Source organism: Leiobunum rupestre, chromosome 2 (genome assembly GCF_980474605.1).
Source record: "Leiobunum rupestre chromosome 2, qqLeiRupe1.1.hap1, whole genome shotgun sequence".
Lineage (NCBI taxonomy): Eukaryota > Metazoa > Arthropoda > Arachnida > Opiliones > Sclerosomatidae > Leiobunum > Leiobunum rupestre.
The window spans coordinates 7,610,588-7,638,349 of NC_143385.1; the positions used below are offsets into that span (position 1 = coordinate 7,610,588).

The window sequence follows — 27,762 nt, forward strand, 5'->3', positions numbered from 1 at the left end:
GTAATAAATATAATATAGTATAGTGATAAATATAATATAGTATAGTAATAAATATAATATAGTATAGTTATAAATATAATATAGTATAGTGATAAATATAATATAGTATAGTAATAAATATAATATAGTATAGTTATAAATATAGTATAGTATAGTAATAAATATAGTATAGTATAGTAATAAATATAGTATAGTATAGTAATAAATATAGTATAGTATAGTAATAAATATAGTATAGTATAGTAATAAATATAGTATAGTATAGTAATAAATATAGTATAGTATAGTAATAAATATAGTATAGTATAGTAATAAATATAATATATACGTAATATACGTAATAAACATAATATATACGTAATATACGTAATAAACATAATATATACTTAATATACGTAATAAATATAATAAACGTAATAAACATAATATACGTAATAAACATAATATATATATGCGTTATATACATAATAAACATAACATACGCAATAAACAAAATATATACGTAATATACGTAATAAACATAATATCTAAGAAATAAACATAATAATAATATAATATATATATTATATTGTACTAAGGTAATACCAGCTCTAGGAATATAACACTTTCTAGGACATTAAATAATTCTCAGATTTCGTAAAATATCTGGGTTTATTTAATTAAAATAAATGTAATATTTCTCTAACGTTTTTTAGATTAAAACTAAATTGTTTGGTAGACCTCTTAGTGTTTGGTAGGCCTATTTAATGCGGCTATTAAAATAAATTTAAAGGTGAAACATCGGTTAGGCCGAGTCCCGAGGCAACAGAACTTGAGGGCCTGAAGCGAAAAACCGCCAACGTGCGTGTTTTAATCGTTTTTACGGAGGTAAGAGAAGAATTCAAAGTTTAACGTTCACGCTAAAAAGCTCAAAATCTATAGGATCACTAATGGTCGTTTGCGAAACGTTCTGACGCTTCCATTTTGTTAATTGAAGTTGGCCGGAATTTGTTTGGGTATTTGAGGGAAAACACTGGGGGATTTTGAGACGCCCAACCCTTCGCTTTAGCGAATGATTATCAGTCAACCATCCGTCCGCCTTGAGAGAGTGCTTTCAAACATTTGGCCTTCGTTGAATTTAATCGATCGATAAAAAGATCAGAGCGAGTATTAAATTTTACATTCGCTCAAAGTAAGTAAGTTTCGCGTCTATTGCTGTGACAAAATGGACGTCCTCGCCGACATCGCGACCAACTCTTCGGATTACAAAGGATACCCTTTTTATTCCAACGTTCAGTCATTTGAAAAAAACTACAATTTCGTCCAAGTTCAAAAATGGTTGAACAGTAATTGGCAAGTTTCGCTATACATCAGCGCCTTGTACCTGGTGGTGGTGTACGTTTTGGAGCGGTACATGAGATCTCGACCACCGGTGGACATTCGCAAGCCGTTCATGTGGTGGAACCTCGCCCTTTCCGTCTTCAGCACGTGCGGCATGTGCAGGGCGGTGCCCGAGTTGGTGTACGTAGTTCAAAACTACGGCTTGGAGTTCTCAATGTGCAATTCGAACTTCAATTCCGTCACCGGATATTGGATTACTCTCTTCACCTTCTCCAAAGCCGTGGAATTGGTGGACACCGTGTTCCTGCTATTGCGGAAAAGGCTGACGTTCTTGCATCTGGTTCATCACGTCCTTACTCTGTTGGTCACTTGGTTTTTCATGATGGACATCCCCGCTTTAGCCAGATGGACGTACGCCATGAATTTCACCGTCCATTCTTTCATGTACACCTATTTCGCCTTGAAAGCCGCCCGCGTTCGGATTCCGGAGTCCGTTTCTTTCGCCATCACTTCCCTTCAAATTCTTCAGTTCATCATTGGTTTTTTAACTGCCGTTTTCTGCCTTCACGTAATCTACAGCGGCAATCAATGTACCACAACGCACCTCATTGCCATAACAACAGTCGTAACTAACACATTTTTCTTTTACATTTTCGGAAAGTTTTTCGTAAATCGATATTTTAGAAAAAATGCTAAAGGTAAATTAGAATAATTGGCAGAATATCGCTATTTTTAAATACACGTGTATAAAATATTTAATTTAATGTTCTTCATCTCTGAAATTTAAAAGAAATTATGGAAATTGTAATGGTCTAAATAAAATAACTTCTAAAATTCCGTATAATTTTGTTTCTTTACTTACAACCTATAATGGTGATTAAGAAAATATTCAAATTTGTAAAGTTAATAACGTTTTAGCACGAGAGCCACAGTTAAGAGAACATTTAACTACACATAAATGTAAGGAAACGTTCTATAGTAGATCAGATTAATATTTATAAAATTAATTTCGTTTCGGGTTATCATTAAGTAGGACAAGAGCCAATGATAGGAAAACCATTAACTATTCGCGACCGAAAACTATCGCTACGCCTCCTTTGGTTCGCCATTGAAACCTAGATAGGTAGCGGCTAAAGCTATAGAGTAGTATCACCTCGTACCTCTGGCCATGGACGCCATTTGAGGCGCGTTTTTTTCTCTATAGGAAAAAGCATGGGTGACACTACTCTATTAGTTTTTCCTCATCGTTATTGGTAAATTTCACATAATAAATAAAAACGATTTTTATATAATTTTTACATCGTTTGCTTATATTTTGATAAGTTTATTTAAGAAAAAACGTTGTTATGACTTCTTAATTTGACCGTAGCAGGCGCTAGATCATAGGCGCTACCTCGGAGAAGCTAGCACGGTAGAACCGTTACGCCACCTATACTCGTTTCGGTCGCGAATAGCCAGGTTAATTAAATAATAAAATTACGGTAATTTCATTTTGATCTATCATAGCTAGTCTGAAGTAAGGTCACATTGTACTACGTGAAAAATTAAAAAAAAACCCCCAACAACTAAAGACAAGAGTATTGTAATATTCAATCCCTTATTTCCTACCCTGTTTAGTTCTATTGTGAACGTCGAGCAGATAAATTTAGATTTTTTAAGTTTTTAAATTCATTCACATAACTACAGACTAATATACCATGTTTATTTAAGTTAAAGTTAATTTTTTTAAGATATTGTAATAAAAACGGAAGAACTTTCAGAATTTTCAACCTTAAAGTAAGTATAATACTTAACTAGTTTTAAAGTATTTGGCAATTTTTAATTTTAGCTTTCTTTGCCATAAATAGATGGCACCACGCTCTCCAGTAAAGTCGCGTTTTTCGAAAAATCGGATAAAGTCATGACCATCTCTAATAACAGGGGCCTTTCCATAATACTGATGGCAATTCTAGAACCGCCACTTGCTTTAATCTGTTAATTCAACTTTCAGCCTCCAAAAATGCATAATTTGAAAACATGTTACAACAAATGTATGAAACACCAGATAGAGTAATAGCAGTGCTACGTTACGCGACGACTCCCATGATTTTTCCTATAGGTTGTATTCTCGTGACGTCATCATTACTGTAGTGGAAGGCTAGTGCATTCCCCATTCCCCCATAACTATTTACCTTAGAGCAATGGCCGCCATCTTCTCGTGGATACCACCTATTCATAAAAAATTCGTGCCCACAATTACGGCTATGGCCAAAGCTACGGAGTGCTACTACCATAGACATAATAAAGAAATAGACCCAAGATTGTACGGGTGGTTAATACGGAGGCGACGACTAGCAGACAACCGGTAGTTGTTCCGTATTCCTGTGGTACTACGTTTAAGCGACGCCTGTCGAGTAGGTGAGAAAATAAAAAAGCATCACCTGTTCGTGTTTGTAATCTTTTAGGTACTCTGACGTGATTCGCGAATATTTCGGCTGTGAGAATTTAATATAAGGTTAATTTTAATTATAATTTGTAAATAAGTCAATTAATTCTTTCAAAACCCAAATAAAAAGCAGCAGATGATCTTTTAATTAAAAATAAAAAAATTCTAATTGACAAAATGATATTTTGTCAAAGGCTTAAGTAACTCGTGTACTATCCGGTTTGTTGTGGTTATGGCTTGTTATGGGAATATTCTACTAAAGGTATGTAGCTAAGGTCCTTGAAATAAAATAAGCTTTGACAATTTAAGTCTGATGGCTTGACCCTTCATTTAGGGCTCGGGGTTATCTTATCATTTTCCAAACAGATTATTGGTTCGTATTAGAAAGAAATTGAACATATTTTCGAGAAAAGAAAACATCGTATTTTTGAACAAATTTTACCGTCATTAATTAATCAAAAATATTTTTCAAATCAAATAGAAATAATGCTATTTTAAACGAACAACAAAACATATGTAATTATCCAAATTCTGTATTACTCGACTAAATTTATTTCAAATATATCGTATAAGTCGGGTAATAATGCTAGATCTAAATTCAATATTCTTCGGCTCAAACAAATAACATAGACTTAAATTCCAATTAGAAAGGCTAGAAATGAAATAAGATGTATGTACTTTGACACATTCCCCTTAAATATTGGGTTATGAAAACGTAGTCTTTGGAGACATTAGAACTTTCTTAAGTTTTAAATACTGAACACCCACCAAATTAATAAAGCAGGTGTCGCGCTAAAGTGGCTGAACTGGTCTTGAAGATCTGCAGACCAGAAAATTAGAGACCCTATCATATCCTAGGGACTGGAGTCAAATATAAATGTCTCGAGAGGGTGGGCATCTGTACTTGTACTGTTGAACAAACCAGGTGGTACTTGTACCGTTTGAACAAACCAGGTGGTACTTGTACCGTTTGAACAAACCAGGTGGTACTTGTACCGTTTGAAGAAACCAGGTGGTACTTGTACCGTTTGAAGAAACCAGGTGGTACTTGTACCGTTTGAAGAAACCAGGTGGTACTTGTACCGTTTGAAGAAACCAGGTGGTACTTGTACCGTTTGAAGAAACCAGGTGGTACTTGTACCGTTTGAAGAAACCAGGTGGTACTTGTACCGTTTGAAGAAACCAGGTGGTACTTGTACCGTTTGAAGAAACCAGGTGGTACTTGTACCGGTTGAAGAAACCAGGTGGTACTTGTACCGTTTGAAGAAACCAGGTGGTACTTGTACCGTTTGAAGAAACCAGGTGGTACTTGTACCGTTTGAAGAAACCAGGTGGTACTTGTACCGTTTGAAGAAACCAGGTGGTATTTGTACCGTTTGAAGAAACCAGGTGGTACTTGTACCGTTTGAAGAAACCAGGTTGCGGCCCATTTTCTAGGTGGCTTTATCTATATCTTGTACCGAAGCTTCCGCCATCGTAACGCGCAGTTAACTGCCGAAAACTAAATAATTGTAGCGTTTGACAAATGTAGTTAAATTGTTCGAATTAGTTTTCATTTGGTTGAAAAATTAACTGTAAAAAATAAGATAGACATAAATAACTTTTGTTTATCTAAGGAATTCTATACTCGTAATTTAAAGTATTAAACGATAAATAAATGGTGATAAAATTAATCAAAATATGAAGTGGTTCATTTTTTCGGATAAAATTAATCGAATAATACGAAGAACGTCTTTATTCAAATAATAATTTATCGGATAAACTGGAAAATTTTATTTATGGATAAAAGTTTACCAATCCCCGAGCCCTACCTTCATTTCTAGATTTTTGTCCTTCGCTAGAAATATAAATTAATAACTTTCTTAATCAAACTGATGCGATGATGTTCGATTCCAACTTCAGCATCAAACATATGTTCGTGGAGATCTGAGAAGATGTCCATACCAATAATATTTCGTAATACAGCAAGTTCTAGTTCTTAGACTACATTTCTTTTATAGAGAGAGGAATATCTCTTCATAACAACTTAACAAAATTTTCTAAAAACCAAGGAGATCTCGCTCAAATTATAATAACATATTTAAACCTACACGAATTGATTTTACTTTTAAGTGGATGTAATTTTTTTACATTAAATAAAAACAATATTTAGACTATTTTTACTTGTTTTAATTCTATGGAAACCAAACCGGAGTTAGAATGGCTTTTGGCGTGAGCCACCTTTTGCCATTTACAATTTGTATATCCCGTTCTAAAAAGTGATCAAACAAATTAAATCATGATTTGAAGGTGTCCAGTTGTCGCGATTTACAGCACTTATCCATCGAGAAAGTATTGTAGCTTTAGATAAGGGAAACCTATAGTTATATAAAGATTTTAAATAAGAATGAATATTTTCTAAATAATATTATAATTTAATCTTACTTATGGAATGAAACCTTTTCCGGTATTGTTTTACTTGTTGAAAAGTTATTGCAATGAGTAAAAGCACAAATATTAACCATTTTTACCATATTAAAACAGATTTTCAGTAGAAAACACTTTTACTACTACTTTCTTAATAAAAAAAATCACAAAAACTTGGGTATTTAATTATAAAACATGTTAGCTAACATAAACCACGGCCAACTTTGATCACGCGCTTTTCGCGCTACTACGGCCAACACATTCGTCGAAATTCCGCGAGCAAGGATTTTCCCCATATAAACTGTACTATAATGTGTAGGAGTTCAGCGCCACGCTCGGTGGTTATATTGTCCCCAATGTAAAAACTATACTAAAAATAATAATCCGCTAGGGGCGCTGACGTCATACACATCTTTTGCTCATAGGTTAACACAGGAACGTCCACTTATGAGATGGCCGCTGTAGCGCGAGAGATGCGCGAGAAATCAAAGTTGGCCGTGCATAAACGTACTACCCGTTTTTCAAATTCACCGCTAAAGTTTTTGTGTCTGATTTTAAACCCGATAAATATCCTTAAGCGTTAAGTACTACGTGTATGGTCAGGTGCTCACTGCTCTTCGTAACGTCTCCGTCCTACCTTTCACAAGCCTTTGCTTCATAACGGAGACAATGCCTTGTGGAAGGCAGGACGGATACGAAACGGAGAGCCAGTGGGAGCCTAGCCTAAAATGCCACCTAACTTTATCAGGTTGGAATCGAATTCAGTTAGATAATATCACTTAAAAACAATTTGGAAACAAATTGACTTGGATAAAATTGTGTGTTTTAATCAAACTGGAGTCGGCTGTGGTTGAACAAATTTATACTTATTTGAAATTAGAATAGAAAGTGATATTTTCCAAAATGTGTTGTATCCAAACAAAATTGATTAAAAACGCAACGTTTTATTCCTACGCCCTAAAAGTACTTCGTAGGCCCTAGACCTTATTACTAATGATAAATCTGGCCCGGGTAAGGGGGGAGGTCAAAAATCCAACTCGGCCTGGTGAATATTTTACCTTGAGCCGCCCCTGTTTAAAGGCTTTATATCCTTTTACGCGAAAGCTTGTGGCTGAGCATCAATCAATTTTTAATGAAGAGTTATATTGCATAAAAAAACTCTTGATGCCTTCCTAAATATATTTTACAAATTAACTCTTATGTCGAAAAAGTCGGATCACAAAACTCATATTCTGAAGGGTTTTACAATTTTTTTGGTTTTAAATTGATTAATTTTACTTTTTAGTCGCCACAAAAATAACAGTTAACGTTTTGAAGTTAAATGACACATAATCCTTTACAATTTAATATTTTATCAAATTACAATTACGTTTTCAAGGCTCAAATTTAAGCAAAGGGTTTTAAAATTTATATATCTACGCGTATATCAATTTACGAAAAGGTGACGAAAATTGACTACAACAATTTTCAAACATTTATCAAATAAACTAAATTATACCTTATTTTTTAAATTAATCCCAAAACATATCTCAATTTACAATATCATTAATATCTGGTCCTTGATACGTCCCAACTTAGCCCCCCCCCCCCCCCCCGCTTAAAAAGGTAAAATCATTTTCTTTTAATATCTGCCTCCTAATTCTGCCATGATTAATTCAACCAGAAATAATTAGGTACCTGAAAAATGACAGGGCAATTGGAATGAATAACGGCTTCGATTCCCCGCCGTTGTGGCGGAACATAGTAGGCGGAGCTTATAAGCCTTTGTTTATCACGGAATTTGACGTCATTTAAGGCGAAATAAGCCGCCTTAACCTGAATTTCCGTTACGGTCCCGGAAACCAACGTTAATGTCACCAGTTAAGTCCCGTTAATTTCCCAGAAACCACCGCTAATGCCACCTGAATTTCCGTTACGGTCCCGGAAACCAGCGTTAATGTCACCTTAATTCCCGTTAATGTCCCGGAAACCAACGTTAATGTCACCTGAAGGCTAAATTCCCATTCGTGTGAGCTGAGAACATGGTCATCTGACAAGAGAACCAGTTTGTGGTCAGAAAACCTGCTTAAGGGGCCAGATAGAATTCATATGGGGCCAGAAAGCCTGCTTATGTGGTCAGACCATAGACAGTATATATCTCTAAGGCTATTTAACATTTCGATTTGCAAATGGTTCTGTAAGAAGTGGCTTAACTAACAGCATTTTTGACCAGTTCAGGGTCGTTTTAGTTATTTAACCAAAATTTCTGTCTACACAAACAGGTGGTCTGACCATAGACAGTATATATCCCTAAGGTCAGACCACCTGTTTGTTTATACAGAAATTTTGGTTAAATAACTAAAACGACCCTGTACTGGTCAAAAATGCTGTTAGTTAAGCCGCTTCTTACAGAACCATTTGCAAACCGAAATGTGAAATAGCCCATGCCACCAGCGTATGCGGAATGGGGCTCTACTTAATCCTTAAACTGATACTTAAATAATTCAATGATCGCAGTTGAGGATTACCGGTTAGTGAGAAATAGAGCTTTGAATAGTTAAAAATGGTGTTAATAAGATAATTTATTTCTAGGCTTTGTCCTTCTTACAATACATTCGTTTTCATTATATCTAGAGATACCTAGAACAAAAACGACTCCTCATTGGTTAAATTTGGATCAGTTGTTTTAGCGAGCCGATACACGTGCTACAAAAATAGCGGCCATTTTTCAAGATGGCGGACGATATAACCCGAGGTCAATTCAACAATTTGTTTATTCCGCTCTCCTAATATTCAAAATCAGACACTGAAGGGATAATAATAATAATATCGAAATACTATCGGTAACTACCCACCTTCCACACGCAATCTTGGATTAAAAATGGTCGCGGTGACAATAATGTGATCTATATTATCGCCTGTTTGTGTCGTATATATAGGTCAAGTTTTAGTCTCTATATTTCCACATATATAAAGCCGGGCGCCATTTTAGAGATGTCATTCTACCATTTTAAGAACAATTGTATGCTGTGACCACGTTTGACCAGTTTTGACCATAATCACATCATTCACATGAGGGGATTTCCAAGGGTCGTTTCGGATCATTTGTTCTAGGTCATACACTAAATCGGCTAGACAAAAAAATTATGTTGACTACCATCGTAAAATAGCTACCCGACCGTCCTCTATATTGAATAAAAAGTACTAATTAATTTGGTAGTCATATTATATTATATTATATTTAAATAGAACTAAAATAATATATTGGTCTGTTGTAGTATTTTATTTGAGTATTTTGAAATTTATATTTTATTAAAATAAAACTACGGATGGCGCTACTATCCGACCAATATTCGTAAGGCGCGAGTTTAGAAATGTATTTTACAAATGTGTAAATTTTACATTGTGCAATAGTAATATTTAAAGTAGATTAATTCGTAGTGTAAATCTACTTTACACTAAATGTAAAAGATGCTACCATAAAATGACTATTATCATAAGTAACAAAATAGTATGACACTTCCCATTGTTTTAATCCTAATTTTCCAACCGAATCTTACATTTCCACCCAGATCCGACTTGGACTCGCAACCGAACTGACAAGGAGAGTACCCGAGGTGTTTATTGCCGATTTTGTTCAAAGTCGGGCGTAATGTAGACCTATATGAGATATGAAATTTCCCAAAAGGAGATGTTGCACTACCCATTCGATTTGCCATGGCAACCGAAAATGTTTTTGACCACTTACAACCAAAATAAGATTTTTTGCTTATTTTACCCAAAATTTGTTACAAATTTACACTAAAAATGTTAAATTTACCCAAACTTGATGAAATTTACCTAAATGTGGTCCAAATTACACATTTCGTGATTTTCAAATTTTTTCAAAATTTTCGTAGCTGTGAAACCGAGAAAATCCCATGGTTTTTTTAAATGGAGATTTTATTGTTTTAAGTGATCAAAAACCTTTTTCGGTTGCCATAGCAAATCGAATGGGTGGTGCAACGTCTCCTTTTGGGAAATTTCATATTTCATATAGGTCTACATTACGCCCGACTTTGAACAAAATCGGCAATAAACACCTCGGGTACTCTCCTTGTGAGTAGTATATTATCGTCCTTGGTAGTAGTACATTTCGCTTTGGGCATATTTCGACACTAGGGGGCTCTGTACTGAACTAAACCTTGATTGCGCATTAGCTCTGAAAGTTCGGTGATAATGTTTACTTATTGTAAATTTTGTTGTTGTTTTGCTACTTATGCAATTATCTTTAAAATTATCATAATTTTTCGTTGCACAGATTACATTACAACCGTGTATTTAATGTGTATCTTGGGTACAATTGGATTTTTTTTAAATAATGTGTTAAGGCAAACCCATATCTTCGTATATATTTATTTTAGTGACCATGGTTTGAATTCTAGAATAAAATTTTAATATTGCGCAACGGATACTACATGGTTTTGCAATTTTTATTGTACGGTTAAAAATATACTTTAAAACGCTAGCTTTCGGGTCGAAACCCCTCTTCAGGCGTACAGTTTAAAGTATATTTTTAACCATACAATAAAAATTGCAAAACCATGTAGTATCCGTTGCGTAATATTAAAATTTTATTCTAAACCCATATCTTAAGTTACATGTGCTAATTTTCTCAACTCTCACGATATTAAATAATTTATACCAAATATTTGGACTGACTATTTTGTTAACAATTAGAGATTTCAGTTTCAATCAGTGTTACCTAAATCATTTACATGTGAGATAATGCTTCAGTTTTTCACAAAAGAACCATTAAAAACACCTTAAAGATATATAGCAGACGAATTCAAACTCCGGAAAAATCGTTGAAAAATAGCCAAAAGAAATTACTAGATTGGGCTATAATTGAGTATCTAGCCCAAAACCTGACAACTAATACAGTATATTTGTCTAAAATAGCACAAATATATTTTTCCTTTCGTATGTTTTTTTATTTTTATTAAAATTTATTATTTCCCACTTTTTGGCATATTAGCTAGTAAAAGTATTATTCGCCATGTCGGTATTTACCACTTTTTGCCACATTATTTGACACCTGACATTTACCACTTCGGAACACTGGTTTCAATAAGGAAACATATGGAAAACTGCCATACAAATTCAGGATTGACTTGTATGGTTTTAATCCGTTTAACACAAAATGCAAGACAAAAAATGGAGTAGTCATTGAGTTTATCTAAAGGGTCGTTCATACTACAACTTTTAAAGGCGAATTAGTTTGGCTACGAAATTTGTCCAACTAATTGACAGTTAATTAAGCAGCGTGATCAACACGCAACGTTTTTCAGGTAGGTGATCAATTTGAAATGAAACTAATGCAATTAAGCTATTCCGAGGGATCATTGAAACCCGTGACCCGTCGTCTGCTTACTATCTCATATGGCTATTATCGAAATAGCAGACATAAATCATTTTAAAAGGGTAAAGCTCAGAAAATTGAATATAATAGAATTTTTGGGTGAAAAGGGAATAATAACAATAATAATAATAAATTATCGGTTACGAACAAATAATTTGGCACCAATTAAATTGAATAGTCTGAACGGTACTTAATTTAACTTTATCTCAATAACAAAATAGATTAAATCAACTCGAGGATGAATTTTAGCATTGACGTCAACATCTCCAACGATCCAGACAGTCGCTTGATCTTGCCTGCTGGGGCTATACTCTCTTTAAGTACCAACTTGAGAGAACTTAATTGCTAATACTTTTAAAACGAAAATCAGTTGGTAGCGCAAACACATGATTACTTTTTTCTCTAGCTAAAACGTATAAAAGATGGACGTAGTCTCTGGCCTTAAACACTTCATTGCCAATTTCACTGAAGTTCACCAGCGCTGAAAACCATTGTTTTGCAGTAAGTCGTTAAGTTTTAAAAATTGGTCGTTGAAATGTTTTCTTAAACCTATTCGCAATAGAGCGTTCTATAAAATCGGTGTGGTGTGCTTTCCCCCTTTTGAGTTCGGAGGAGGTGAAGGTTTGGCCGGTTTTTCGTGTGAGAGAAAAATATTTATCTGGCAAACCCGTAAGAAATTGAGAGCAGTCGATTTTTAGGAGTTGCGTAGTTGCTAGCCTAGGCTTCACTCATTTCCAGTGATGCACGCGCTCGTATCTTTGGATACTTTTAGAATACGAGATGATACTTTATCCGAAAAATAAAAATAAAATTATACGATTTTGATATGATCTTCTACATTGCAAAATGATCGCGATAGAATTTTGAAGATAATAAATCGGAAGCGATCTATATTTGAAAAGATTCTTCTCTTACCTAGCCTAGCGAAAAAAAGAGCGGGAATAGAGCTAGTGCTTCCATTTTTTGTATTAGAAATTACACGATAGATTTTTTCTGGTTTCTCTTCAATTTTGTTTGTATTTGAGAGGAAATATTTTAGCGCCATCTAGATATGCCAATATACACTATTTGAGCTGCGAACCTATCTCACGTGATACTGAAATATAGCCAAACCCGAAACACTGTTAAGTGATTGAAGGGAGAGGAGCGGTCAAAGGTCGCCGTTACATAACGGTGGTGGGGGGGGGGTGGCAAACAGTCGGAGGGAGGGGGGACGGAAAGCAGAGACTTTGATTCCGCGCCGCGCAGCCTGAAAGGCGATTTCAAAACTAAAACCAAAACTCCCAAAAGTTATTTTTCCCACCGTCCCACCTTGGAGTAGAGAAGTCCACTTCTTTGCTCCAAGGTCCCACGCAGACACAGTTAGAGAGTCATGTGTTGCAAACTGGCGGTGTGGGCTGTGGCGATGCAATAGCTTTATTTATTTTCCATTATTTAGTTTTTGAAAATACTAAAATTAAAATCGATTCTAATCCATAAAATCAAAATCAAATGTTGAAGGATTTACTTCTGAATCAATAATCAAAAGATAAAAATTGAAATATTCATTTTAATACTTAGAACTTTTGATATGAAAAAAATTGATTCTACTTTCTCGTGAAACGTATTTGAAATATTTTTAAATATACTTTTCATAATAATGAAAACTAAAGAAGTATTTGAAATGATACTTATCCAAATCTTTAAAGATTTCTATTGATATTTTTCAGGCAAGGGCAAAAAAGAATTGAAATTAATTGAAACTCTCATATCTTTAAAGAAATTTGAAAGATCGGGAAAAAATCAAAGGGCCAAAACTAAATAAAATGAAAGATTGTGAATGATTTTGTCGCCATCTTTGCTCAAAAATATCAAAAATTAAATGATATTCTATAGAAATTTCAGAGGGAAAAAATTGATAGTATAGTATAGCTGCTGCCATCTATGTAAAAAGATACGAAAAAGATAGATATAATTTTTTTTGTGCATCACTGCTCATTTCCGGCTTTCCGCACCTTTTTTTCTTATTTTAAATGATTTTTGTAATAAATGCATGATGGCAAATAAGCAAAATACTAGTCCCAAATCCACGGGTTTAATAAGAAACTTAGATCATGAAAATATTCTTAACCCCAAACATACTTCAACACCTAGGGTCCCTCCTACAACTAATAAAAGGTTCATCTCTAAAATATTCATATAAAAACAGGACGAATTCTCTTAAACCAAAAAATAACAAATGTTGTTAGTCCTGCTGAACTAAAAATCCAGAATTTGGTTTTGACGGTTAAAATAACAGTCTAGAAGGTAGTAGAAAATTCTTACGTGAGCGTAACCTCCTAACGACTCTTCGATATACTTCTCTTTAGTGGACAGGAAATTAGAATATTTCTATTACGTTCTAGAAGGTAGCGCCACCAGTGAGTGACTGTAGCCCCTCCAGATATTTTGTGGGCTTTACCTCATTACACTGAAGTACCTAAGGAAAGGGGACACCACCAAGTTTTCGTGTCGTCACACACCACCAAATTCGCTAAAACTAAACAATAAGTTGGCTGTACTTTTTGCATTTTCCGGTAAAATTTCCCCAAACATTTTACACGGAGCTCGGGTTAGGCTTAGTGACATCGGAGTTCAAACTGATTTTAATTTATTTTCGATACTAATTAAATTAATTATTATTGCAATACTCATATCAACTCCGTGAAAGTATTGTTAATACTTAGATATTTATTAGCTAGTATTTATGATAAACAACAATATTTACCTGATACACTACTGTGACTGTCAGTCTGTCAATGGCAATGAAATGTTAAGTATTAGTTCACAAGAATGTACACTGGTAAACATCATCGAAACCGTACACATTTTTTCGTTATTTTAAATATTTAAATCCTCTTCTCTTATGACTAGTTAAGTAGACGAAATACTTTTATACTTTAAACATTTGATATAACAAATTTAACAATGTCACTTGGATTAATTTTAATTCGCCGTGTTTTTGGAAATTCTTACACTCGGTAGCAGACGACATAACGAGCAGCCCGAGCTCAAGAAAACAAGGAGTAATATATATAACGTTGAACTAAATCATTCTTTCAAAAACAGTTTTCCTTCGCCCTCTTACCGTTACCACGGCCAACTTTGATTTATCGCGCATCTCTCGCGCTACAGCGGCCATCTCATTCGTTGACGTTTCTGTGTTAACCTATGAGCAAAAGATGTGTATGACGTCAGCGCCCCTAGCGGATTATTATTTTTAGTTTAGTTTTTACATTTGGGACAATATAACCACCGAGCGTGGCGCTGAACTCCTACACATTATAGTACAGTTTATAGGGGGAAAATCCTTGCTCGCGAAATTTCGACGAATGTGTTGGCCGTAGTAGCGCGAACAGCGCGTGATCAAAGTTGGCCGTGCCGTTACGAAACGCGTGAACGAGGGGACTTTTACGTTGATTTGTCAAGAGCACATAAATAGGAACTCGTGATAACAATGTTAATCGGGAAAATAATTCCATACATTTTATTTTCAATTAATATTTATTTACAATTCTGTAATTATTAGAGTTAATACATAGATAACCTGTATGTAGAGCATAGCGCCGATTTAATTTCGGTCGGCGGCGTCGTTTGGCAAAAAAAATTCCAAAATGTTTTTGAAAGAAAAAAAAGACTCAGTGAAACCAATTTTTGTAATTTCAAACTAGTCAGTCTTAAGTACCAATTTAAAAGTGCTTAATGTTTAGTACTGTGAGAACAGTAATCAGTTCGTAGCACAAACAATTAATTTATCACTTATCTCGCTGCGACGTATAAAAGATTGACGTAGTTCGGTCTTAAACACACGATCGCAATTTCGCCGAAGCTAGCGAGCGCCGAAGATCTCTCGTTAAGTACCGTAAGTAAGAAATATTTTTAATTGTTGATACGTTATCCCATGCATTTCAATTTGCCACAATTCACAGTTCTTGTTACTTTGGTTTCTAAAATATCATAATGTAAAACTCTGCTATTAATTTTACCCATTGAGTTGGGAATAAATAGAGGTACAACTAAATCTGGCTGGCGCGGGACCAATTTCGTTCAATAAGGAGACTTATTCAACTTTATCGTTCTACCGTGGCGGCATCTGTCTCTAGTGGTGGAAACTATATTGCAATTGAATTTTTTCGCGAATCTGATGCGAAATTGAAATGTATGATTTCTCGTAACAAACAAACCTTTGAAGTTGTTTAAAAATAATTTTATTCTGTTAACACGATCCTTTTTAACCCAAGTTACGGTGAGTTAGCTAATAATTACTTATTTTTAGCCATGTAACTTTACAAAATATAGATGGCGCTACCACCGAATTATAAAGATGAATTTCGTACAGTCTTATCATAACAGGTCCCGCGTAACCATGGCAACCGAAATCGTAATTGTAATTCTAGCAGTATTATTCCCAATTCAATGATTTTACCTTTAACTTTGATCGAGGACTTGTAAAATTAGCCTTCACTTAATGATAGAAATTTTTCGGTAAATTTTCATACGTACGCTGAAAGTCGTCCTTACTCGGTCTTAATATAGTCTTGTCGCACGGGCACCTTGACTAGCGCCCCCTACAATTCCCTTCTAGTCAATTTAAATTTAATGAAAAACTAAATAAATATTACGTTAATGAAAAACTAAATAAATATTACGTTAATGAAAAACTAATTAAATATAACGTAATGAAATCTAAATAAATATTACGTTAATTCAAAAATAATTCAAAATTACGTTGATGAAAAACTAATTCAATATTACCATAAGTAACATAATAAGTATGACAATTAACGAGATTTACAACCAAACTTATTTTCATAGTTATTGCGTAATCAAGTTGTTTTCTCAGCACAGAGCCCTCTAGTGTCTAAAATATGCGAGACTTCCGCTAAGCCGAAATATCTGGTTTCCGATAGATAGGCGGCATATTAGGCTAAATTATAAAAATTAAAAAAGTTTTTCTCGGCGCCACGAGCTCATGTTTTTTATCACGCATGATTCGCACGCAGAACCTTCCCTTGGGTAGGGCGAGAGGGGCAGGGGCCCAGGGCGCCAAAATGTTAGGGGCGCAAAATCGATGATTTTCATTTAAATTAGATATTGAAAATTAAAAAAATTCTACTTAAGATTCTGGGGGCGCCATTTTGGTTTTTGGCCCAGGGCGCCATTGGGACTAGGTACGGCTCTGTTCGCACGCGGGCTTCAAAACAAGCCCAAGCCCCTCGCGACTCCAGAACGTGCTCTCCGATATTAGTCTTAAATTTTTATCAAAACGTTAAGTTGCGAGTCCAAGTCACAGCTTGAAGAGAGTATCAGTGCCGAAAAAAGGTTCGGTTAGAAAATAGCATTAAAGCAATAGGAAGTGTCATACTTATTGTAATTATGTTACTTATGATATTACGTTAATGAAAAACTAATTAAATATTACGTTAATTAGAAACTAATTAAATATTACGTTAATTAGAAACGAATTAAATATTACGTTAATTTGAAAGTAATTAAATATTACGTTAATTAGAAACTATTTAAAAATTACGTTGATGAAAAACTAATAAAAAATTAGGTAGTTGAATATCCTGTAAAAAAAACGCAGCTCAATCTCTCTGAAAACGTATGGTTTACGTTTCATATCTACCCGCAGCGCTACTTTGGCGCTAATCTAAAAAGGTCGGGCATATATATTTAGCTCGTGTATCTCCTCTATTTTCAAAAACCCTGTTTTATAGTTTATCTATAAAAGCGATGTAATATCATTTCTTGATAGCCGAATAACGACGAAATACGGTTGACTACGAGGTATCATTGTACCGTTTTGAAGTTTCTCGATGGCCGCGTATCCGGACCTGGGAGTTGACGTTCTCGCCAGCAACGACTCCAATTTCAGCGGGTATCCTTACTTCGCGAATGTCCAATCTTTCGAGAAGAACCACGACTTCGAAGAAGTTCGAGAATGGCTGAAGCGGAACTGGTACATTTCGATCTACATATCAGCGGCGTACCTGTCCGTAGTTTACGGCTTGGAACGGTTCATGAGATCTCGACGTCCGGTGGACATTCGCAAGCCGTTCATGTGGTGGAACCTCTTCCTTTCTGTCTTCAGCACGTGCGGCATGTGCAGGGCGATTCCCGAGTTGCTGTTCGTAGTTCGAAACTACGGTTTGGAGTTCTCGATGTGCAATTCCATCGTAAATTCGGTGACTGGATTTTGGATCACTCTCTTCACGTTCTCCAAAGCCGTGGAGTTGGTGGACACCGTGTTCTTGCTACTGCGTAAAAGACTAACTTTCTTGCACCTGGTTCATCACGTCCTGACCTTGATGCTCACCTGGTACTTCATGATGGACATCCCCGCTTTATTCAGGTGGAGCTACACGCTTAACTTCACCGTCCACTCCGTCATGTATAGTTACTTCGTTCTCAAATCGATCCAAATCCGTATTCCCGAATTCGTGTCTTTCGGCATCACTTCCATTCAAATCCTGCAGTTCATCATCGGGTTCGGCACCTCCGTTTATTGCATGCACTTGATTCTAAGTGGCAGTAAATGTACTACGTCATTCGGTGTCGCCGCGACCACAATATCCTTTAATGTCTTCTTCTTTTATATTTTCGGAAAGTTTTTTGTCAATCGGTACGTGAGGACTAATACGAAATCTAAAAAGGAATAAGATACCTCATTTGTTTAATTTTGATTTTTAAAAGAGTTGTAATTGGAGATTGTGAATCGGCTATTTTATTGTACTTGAAATTTATTTTTTTACGAAAAGATGAATAATAATTGACTTAAGGCCTTAAAACCTGTATTTTCAATTGTATGTATATACTAGGTAATGCATAATTAGTCTCATCAATAAATATCTACAAACATATTGAAACTCCTTCTAAGTTGGAGTAAGCATAAAATTCTTCAATTGTAACCTCTTGGGTTTTGATTATTTTATTTCTTGTTAGAAGTACAAATTATGATTGTGGGTTTGGGAACGCCTTTCTGTAAACTGTTGTAAGTATGTAGAATCTTAAAGTGATATTAGATAACCTGATTTTGATCAATTTACGGCAAAGGAAGCTAATAATTAAAATAGCCAAATGATAACGTCGTCAAAGTATCATTGTAGAATAGTATAGTTAGACAACTTACACCGTACTTAGTGGACTTTATACAATATTATATATTATACCGCCTGTCTTATTTCAATGCTAGCGACATCTATTGAAAAAAGAGCTACTTCAAGTCAAGCCGCCACTTGCTTTAAAGCAACTGTCAGCTCTATCATAGCCACCTGTATTATGAAAAGACCCCTGTTATTAGAGATGGCTATGACTCTATCCGATACTTAAAAAACACCACTTTACTGGAGAGCGGGGGCCATCTATTAACGGCAAAGGGAGCTAAAATTGAAAATAGGCAAATGATAACGTCGTCAGAGAGCCATTGTAGTCTCTGTAGAGTATTATATTTAGACGACTTATACTCAATTTAGTGGACGTTAACCTAAATTATATATCACGTTAAAAATATTGTTTAAAATTACTGTAATTTATGTTAGTGACTAATTTACAAACGATTCAATTAACTCAGGGGTTACCTATAAGTATCGCCTTTAGGTTCGAAATGTAGTATAACTATCTTGTTTTGATGTCGGTGATAGCTACATCTGTTGAAACAAGTTCGTGCCCGTTTTCCATTTATACAGGTAGAATAAAATCATGAATTAATAATAAACCTTAAATTTGAAGGAAATATTACTTCTGGCCATACACAGCTACGACAAGTAAGTGCAACACTTATTTATTACTTCCGTTCATACACGGCTTCGATAATTAAGTGCCACACTTATTTATTACTTCGGGCCATACACGTCTTCGACATGTCACACTTATTTATTACTTTCGAATATAAACAAACCGGCGAGGCAAACTTATTCTAAATTGAAACTGAGCTAGTTGCTTCCAAGAGTGCTCCTTCTGGATAATCAGAAATACCGGCATTCTGGCCTTGAAGTAGACGCAGTAGTTCTTCTGACTGAGCATTGGAACCTGAATGTGTTTCAAATGCAACTGGTCCCCCTGAACTTAATGCAACTGTCCCCGAAGTAGATTCTTCTGACTGAGTATTGGAACCTGAATATGTTTCAAATGCAACTGGTGCCCCTGAACTTAATGCAACTGTCCCCGAAGTAGATTCTTCTGACTGAGTATTGGAGCCTGAATGTGTTTCAAATGCAGCTGGTGCCCCTGAACTTAATGCAACTGTCCCCGAAGTAGAATCTTCTGACTGAGCCTTGGAACCTGAATGTGTTTCAAATGCAACTGGTCCCCCTGAACTTAATGCAAGTGTCCCCGAAGTACATTCTTCTGACAGAGCATTGGAATCTGAATGTGTTTCAAATGCAACTGTCCCCGAAGTAGAATCTTCTGACTGAGCATTGGAACCTGAATGTGATTCAAATGCAACTGGTCCCCCTGAACTTAAGGCAACTGTCCCCGAAGTAGATTCTTCTGATAGAGCATTAAATGCATCTGGTCCGAAGTAAAATCTAGACGCCTCCGTCTTTTCGCTGCGTAAGCCTGGCGTTGCCTAAGGTTTTATCTTTTCCGTAATTCAGGATCGAGTTTTTTGGCAGAGTACCTATAGCTTTAATCTTCATTCTTCCTCTAACAACAATGTTATCTAAATCTCTAAAATTTGACATTTTTAATAAATACAAATAAGCACTTCAATAATAGCAAATAAACTCCCAAACATTTTTCGCCTGACGCATTTAATCTTTCAGGGAAATCCTCAAAAACATGCCACAAAAATTTAAACCAAAAATCTAACCTCCTGACGCATTTAATCTTTCACAAAGCTTAAGCCAAAAATGAAACCAAAGTATCTTTAAATACGCCTGGCACATTTTTATCTTTAAGGAAAATCCCCAAAAACATGCAATCAAAAGCTAAAAAAATAAACCCAAAGGAATAAAACTGATAAACCTGAGATATTCAATAAGGCGAAACAGTTTCATTCACCTAGCTCTTTAATTAGAACATATCAAAGGAAAACGATTTCGAATATTAACAAACCGGCGAAACAAACTTATTCTAAATTATAACAAATGCTTCAAAAGTAAAACTATTCCGAAAAGACACTATTTAGTGACGATGAGCGTTCTGAATAACGAAAGTAACTCATCGTTGCCAGGCCACAAAAATAAAATTATATTATCTACATAATAAAACTCTAAGCCCCTTTCGTCGCATTTTTTTTCTGACTTTCATTCGCGACACTAACGTGGCATCGCCGCAGGTACACGGAGGTACACACCGAAGGTATGCCTAGCGCTTCGCCTTAATACTAGGTCATTGAGTATATTTCAGAAATCGGGTCTAACGTACGTGACATCGTCGAAGGTAATTTCTCTGTGTATAACCCGTGGTCGTTGAACTTCGCCTTAATACTAGGTCATTGAGTATCTACATAATAAAACTCTAAGACCCTTTCGTCCAATTTTTTTCGCTACTCTAACGTGGCATCGCTGAAGGTACCCGGAGGTACACACCGAAGGTATTTCTCTGTGTATAACCCGTGGTTGTTGCGCTTCGCCTTAATACTAGGTCATTGAGTATATTATTGTCATTGAGTTTGTGTTTGGAATTTCGGATCGGATTTCGCACTGGCTCAAATTTCGCACTGTAAATCGGGACTCAAGGACGAGAGTATTTTTATTTGTTCGTGATGAGAGATGATAGGGGTTTGGGACGCCTTCGAGTTTTTGAGTTATTTTTGCGGGGAAAAGGGTAACACGGAAATTCTCGCATGGGAAAGAGGGGAGGGGGTACCACGGTTATTATCACATGAGAAAAGGGTGCAGGGGGAACCACGGTAATTATAACATGGGCAAGGGCGTATTTAAGGGGGGGGGGGGGGGTTGGGGGTTCAACCCCCCCGAAATGCTGATGAGAGGGGGGGTTGCCTAATAAAAATCAGTGAAACTTCCGTCAGCACCCCCCCCTCGAAATTTTCCGCTAAAACCCCCCCTGAAATAAAATCCTGGATACGCCCTTGAACATGGGGAACAGGGTGGAAGGGATACCACGGTAGTTATCACATGGGAAAAGGGGGAGGGGGTACCATGGTTATTATCACATCTATGGGAAAAGGGGAGGGAGTACCAAGGTAATTATAACATGGGAAAAGGGGGGAGGCGGGCTTCTCAGCTAGTAGTACATAAGTACGGGCGACTTTGATTACTCGCTATAGTATGGTAGCATTTGGCCATAGTTGGCCGTGACTCACATTTATTTTGGCGCAAATTTTAAATTTATATATTGGCATATTATAACCACCTATTTACATTCTTAAGTTAACAAAAAGGTACGTTCTAAAACTTCTTATCGGAAATATATTTAAATTATCACAAAAAGCGTACTATTAAAGTTATAGTTCGGAGAGAATCGAAAATTTTATCGAACTGTACGATAATAATAACACGATTGGCAACGCTCAAGGTTCGTAAAGAAACGAAAGTGGAATTTCGCCCCGCCAAACAGGGGCTATACAGAGAGCGATGCGATTTCTCTGTGCAAGGAACTTTTGTAGTTCCGAGCAGATCGCCCTATTTTATCGCGCCAAGCGGTCTCCATGACAAATGGCCCGCTTCAAATCGCAACCGCTAAAACCGTAAAAAATGTTTCCCGACAGATGGCGAAATTTCAAAAATCAGTTTCCAGTTTCTGACGTTTGAATCACCAGGATAAAAAATATTGGCCTGGCGATCGCGTTAACACTTTTTTTGCGGTCTTTATAGGGAAATGTTACAGATCTGGACCGTCCCTGTTGTTAATTAGTCCATGGCCACAGCAAGGTCATCTAAAGAAAATGTGGGGTTTGTCAAAAGTAAAACCCCCTGCTTTTGGTACATGCTAACCTGCACACTTATTTATAACATCTGGCCATAAACGCCTTGTGCAGTCGACATATTACTACTTCGTCACACTGATTTAGGATAGTTTGGATTATTTGTAATAAAAATTTAAATACTAGGACGTCACAAAACCCCAAAGGGTATTTTGAACAGACTTGAGCGGAGCGAGCGAGACGTGAAATAAGAGCATACAAGAAATAGTTCTTAAATTGAGCAAACATATTTTATACATCGCCAAAATTACAAAAGCTCTAATCTCTCTAGTTCTTTTTTTTTGGTTGGTAGCCCGGGTTTACTATTAACCTTCAAAAGGCGCTCATAATTGAAACCTGGATCGAAGATGATGCCATCCAACGTTTAATGAGTAACGCCTGTTAAAACCGTTGGAGCAAAAACAAATCGTGCCTCACCCCAAAACGTTGCTGCCAAAACAAATCCTACCTTCGCTACTCAATCGCCACAAACAACCCCTAACAAAAAAGCAGCCGCTCCACCAGCAAAGTACGTATTATAATTAAATTTAAATTTAAATAATGTAAATAAACAATTTAAAATTAGTAGTTAATTACCTAAAAACTAATTAAATACCTAATCTCCCTCTCTCCCGCAATGCATAAAAAAGCCTTTCAATCCCCTCCCCTCTTACACATACTTTACGTGCACTGACAGGTTCTCTATCGAAAGTCGCCTTACACACATGCTATCTAGCGATACTATTAGACCCAGGCTTCGGACGGTTTCTACTCTCTCGCCTTTTACGTGCGCTGCGCTGCCAGGTTCCCTCTACACGCGCGCTATCTGGCTTCTCTCTCTCCCTACTCTCTCCCTTTATACACGAGTTACGTTACGTGGATTTAGCTCTCAAACACACAACCTAGCTACACGAGTTACGTTACGTGGATTTAGCTCTCAAACACACAACCTAGCTACACGAGTTACGTTACGTGGATTTAGCTCTCAAACACACAACCTAGCTACACGAGTTACGTTACGTGGATTTAGCTCTCAAACACACAACCTAGCTACACGAGTTACGTTACGTGGATTTAGCTCTCAAACACACAACCTAGCTACACGAGTTACGTTACGTGGATTTAGCTCTCAAACACACAACCTAGCTACACGAGTTACGTTACGTGGATTTAGCTCTCAAACACACAACCTAGCTACACGAGTTACGTTACGTGGATTTAGCTCTCAAACACACAACCTAGCTACACGAGTTACGTTACGTGGATTTAGCTCTCAAACACACAACCTAGCTACACGAGTTACGTTACGTGGATTTAGCTCTCAAACACACAACCTAGCTACACGAGTTACGTTACGTGGATTTAGCTCTCAAACACACAACCTAGCTACACGAGTTACGTTACGTGGATTTAGCTCTCAAACACACAACCTAGCTACACGAGTTACGTTACGTGGATTTAGCTCTCAAACACACAACCTAGCTACACGAGTTACGTTACGTGGATTTAGCTCTCAAACACATAACCTAGCTACACGAGTTACGTTACGTGGATTTAGCTCTCAAACACACAACCTAGCTACACGAGTTACGTTACGTGGATTTAGCTCTCAAACACACAACCTAGCTACACGAGTTACGTTACGTGGATTTAGCTCTCAAACACACAACCTAGCTACGCGAGTTACGTTACGTGGATTTAGCTCTCAAACACACAACCTAGCTACGCGAGTTACGTTACGTGGATTTAGCTCTCAAACACACAACCTAGCTACGCGAGTTACGTTACGTGGATTTAGCTCTCAAACACACAACCTAGCTACACGAGTTACGTTACGTGGATTTAGCTCTCAAACACACAACCTAGCTACACGAGTTACGTTACGTGGATTTAGCTCTCAAATACACAACCTAGCTACACGAGTTACGTTACGTGGATTTAGCTCTCAAACACACAACCTAGCTACACGAGTTACGTTACGTGGATTTAGCTCTCAAACACACAACCTAGCTACACGAGTTACGTTACGTGGATTTAGCTCTCAAACACACAACCTAGCTACACGAGTTACGTTACGTGGATTTAGCTCTCAAACACACAACCTAGCTACACGAGTTACGTTACGTGGATTTAGCTCTCAAACACACAACCTAGCTACACGAGTTACGTTACGTGGATTTAGCTCTCAAATACACAACCTAGCTACACGAGTTACGTTACGTGGATTTAGCTCTCAAACACACAACCTAGCTACACGAGTTACGTTACGTGGATTTAGCTTTCAAACACACAACCTAGCTACACGAGTTACGTTACGTGGATTTAGCTCTCAAACACACAACCTAGCTACACGAGTTACGTTACGTGGATTTAGCTCTCAAACACACAACCTAGCTACACGAGTTACGTTACGTGGATTTAGCTCTCAAACACACAACCTAGCTACACGAGTTACGTTACGTGGATTTAGCTCTCAAACACACAACCTAGCTACACGAGTTACGTTACGTGGATTTAGCTCTCAAACACACAACCTAGCTACACGAGTTACGTTACGTGGATTTAGCTCTCAAACACACAACCTAGCTACACGAGTTACGTTACGTGGATTTAGCTCTCAAACACACAACCTAGCTACACGAGTTACGTTACGTGGATTTAGCTCTCAAACACATAACCTAGCTACACGAGTTACGTTACGTGGATTTAGCTCTCAAACACACAACCTAGCTACACGAGTTACGTTACGTGGATTTAGCTCTCAAACACACAACCTAGCTACACGAGTTACGTTACGTGGATTTAGCTCTCAAACACACAACCTAGCTACACGAGTTACGTTACGTGGATTTAGCTCTCAAACACACAACCTAGCTACACGAGTTACGTTACGTGGATTTAGCTTTCAAACACACAACCTAGCTACACGAGTTACGTTACGTGGATTTAGCTCTCAAACACACAACCTAGCTACACGAGTTACGTTACGTGGATTTAGCTCTCAAACACACAACCTAGCTACACGAGTTACGTTACGTGGATTTAGCTCTCAAACACACAACCTAGCTACACGAGTTACGTTACGTGGATTTAGCTCTCAAACACACAACCTAGCTACACGAGTTACGTTACGTGGATTTAGCTCTCAAACACACAACCTAGCTACACGAGTTACGTTACGTGGATTTAGCTCTCAAACACACAACCTAGCTACACGAGTTACGTTACGTGGATTTAGCTCTCAAACACACAACCTAGCTACACGAGTTACGTTACGTGGATTTAGCTCTCAAACACACAACCTAGCTACACGAGTTACGTTACGTGGATTTAGCTCTCAAACACACAACCTAGCTACACGAGTTACGTTACGTGGATTTAGCTCTCAAACACACAACCTAGCTACACGAGTTACGTTACGTGGATTTAGCTCTCAAACACACAACCTAGCTACACGAGTTACGTTACGTGGATTTAGCTCTCAAACACACAACCTAGCTACACGAGTTACGTTACGTGGATTTAGCTCTCAAACACACAACCTAGCTACACGAGTTACGTTACGTGGATTTAGCTCTCAAACACACAACCTAGCTACACGAGTTACGTTACGTGGATTTAGCTCTCAAACACACAACCTAGCTACACGAGTTACGTTACGTGGATTTAGCTCTCAAACACACAACCTAGCTACACGAGTTACGTTACGTGGATTTAGCTCTCAAACACACAACCTAGCTACACGAGTTACGTTACGTGGATTTAGCTCTCAAACACACAACCTAGCTACACGAGTTACGTTACGTGGATTTAGCTCTCAAACACACAACCTAGCTACACGAGTTACGTTACGTGGATTTAGCTCTCAAACACACAACCTAGCTACACGAGTTACGTTACGTGGATTTAGCTCTCAAACACACAACCTAGCTACACGAGTTACGTTACGTGGATTTAGCTCTCAAACACACAACCTAGCTACACGAGTTACGTTACGTGGATTTAGCTCTCAAACACACAACCTAGCTACACGAGTTACGTTACGTGGATTTAGCTCTCAAACACACAACCTAGCTACACGAGTTACGTTACGTGGATTTAGCTCTCAAACACACAACCTAGCTACACGAGTTACGTTACGTGGATTTAGCTCTCAAACACACAACCTAGCTACACGAGTTACGTTACGTGGATTTAGCTCTCAAACACACAACCTAGCTACACGAGTTACGTTACGTGGATTTAGCTCTCAAACACACAACCTAGCTACACGAGTTACGTTACGTGGATTTAGCTCTCAAACACACAACCTAGCTACACGAGTTACGTTACGTGGATTTAGCTCTCAAACACACAACCTAGCTACACGAGTTACGTTACGTGGATTTAGCTCTCAAACACACAACCTAGCTACACGAGTTACGTTACGTGGATTTAGCTCTCAAACACACAACCTAGCTACACGAGTTACGTTACGTGGATTTAGCTCTCAAACACACAACCTAGCTACACGAGTTACGTTACGTGGATTTAGCTCTCAAACACACAACCTAGCTACACGAGTTACGTTACGTGGATTTAGCTCTCAAACACACAACCTAGCTACACGAGTTACGTTACGTGGATTTAGCTCTCAAACACACAACCTAGCTACACGAGTTACGTTACGTGGATTTAGCTCTCAAACACACAACCTAGCTACACGAGTTACGTTACGTGGATTTAGCTCTCAAACACACAACCTAGCTACACGAGTTACGTTACGTGGATTTAGCTCTCAAACACACAACCTAGCTACACGAGTTACGTTACGTGGATTTAGCTCTCAAACACACAACCTAGCTACACGAGTTACGTTACGTGGATTTAGCTCTCAAACACACAACCTAGCTACACGAGTTACGTTACGTGGATTTAGCTCTCAAACACACAACCTAGCTACACGAGTTACGTTACGTGGATTTAGCTCTCAAACACACAACCTAGCTACACGAGTTACGTTACGTGGATTTAGCTCTCAAACACACAACCTAGCTACACGAGTTACGTTACGTGGATTTAGCTCTCAAACACACAACCTAGCTACACGAGTTACGTTACGTGGATTTAGCTTTCAAACACACAACCTAGCTACACGAGTTACGTTACGTGGATTTAGCTCTCAAACACACAACCTAGCTACACGAGTTACGTTACGTGGATTTAGCTCTCAAACACACAACCTAGCTACACGAGTTACGTTACGTGGATTTAGCTCTCAAACACACAACCTAGCTACACGAGTTACGTTACGTGGATTTAGCTCTCAAACACACAACCTAGCTACACGAGTTACGTTAC

At 37.2% G+C, this 27,762-nt stretch overlaps 1 protein-coding gene and 1 pseudogene across 2 annotated transcripts; both read left to right on the forward strand.

Moving 5' to 3' along the window:
- The first annotated feature begins 835 nt into the window (after window positions 1–835).
- Window positions 836–2,054, forward strand: LOC149955989 (very long chain fatty acid elongase 6 pseudogene; annotated as a pseudogene). Its single transcript, XR_016478456.1, has 2 exons — window positions 836–867; window positions 1,277–2,054. The product of XR_016478456.1 is annotated as a very long chain fatty acid elongase 6 pseudogene (transcript).
- A 15,253-nt stretch (window positions 2,055–17,307) lies between these two features.
- Window positions 17,308–18,309, forward strand: LOC149955990 (very long chain fatty acid elongase 6-like). Its single transcript, XM_090165343.1, has one exon. The coding sequence runs from the start codon at window positions 17,369–17,371 to the stop codon at window positions 18,209–18,211; it is 843 nt and encodes a 280-aa protein (XP_090021469.1). The 5' UTR covers window positions 17,308–17,368; the 3' UTR covers window positions 18,212–18,309.
- The last annotated feature ends 9,453 nt before the right edge of the window (window positions 18,310–27,762 follow it).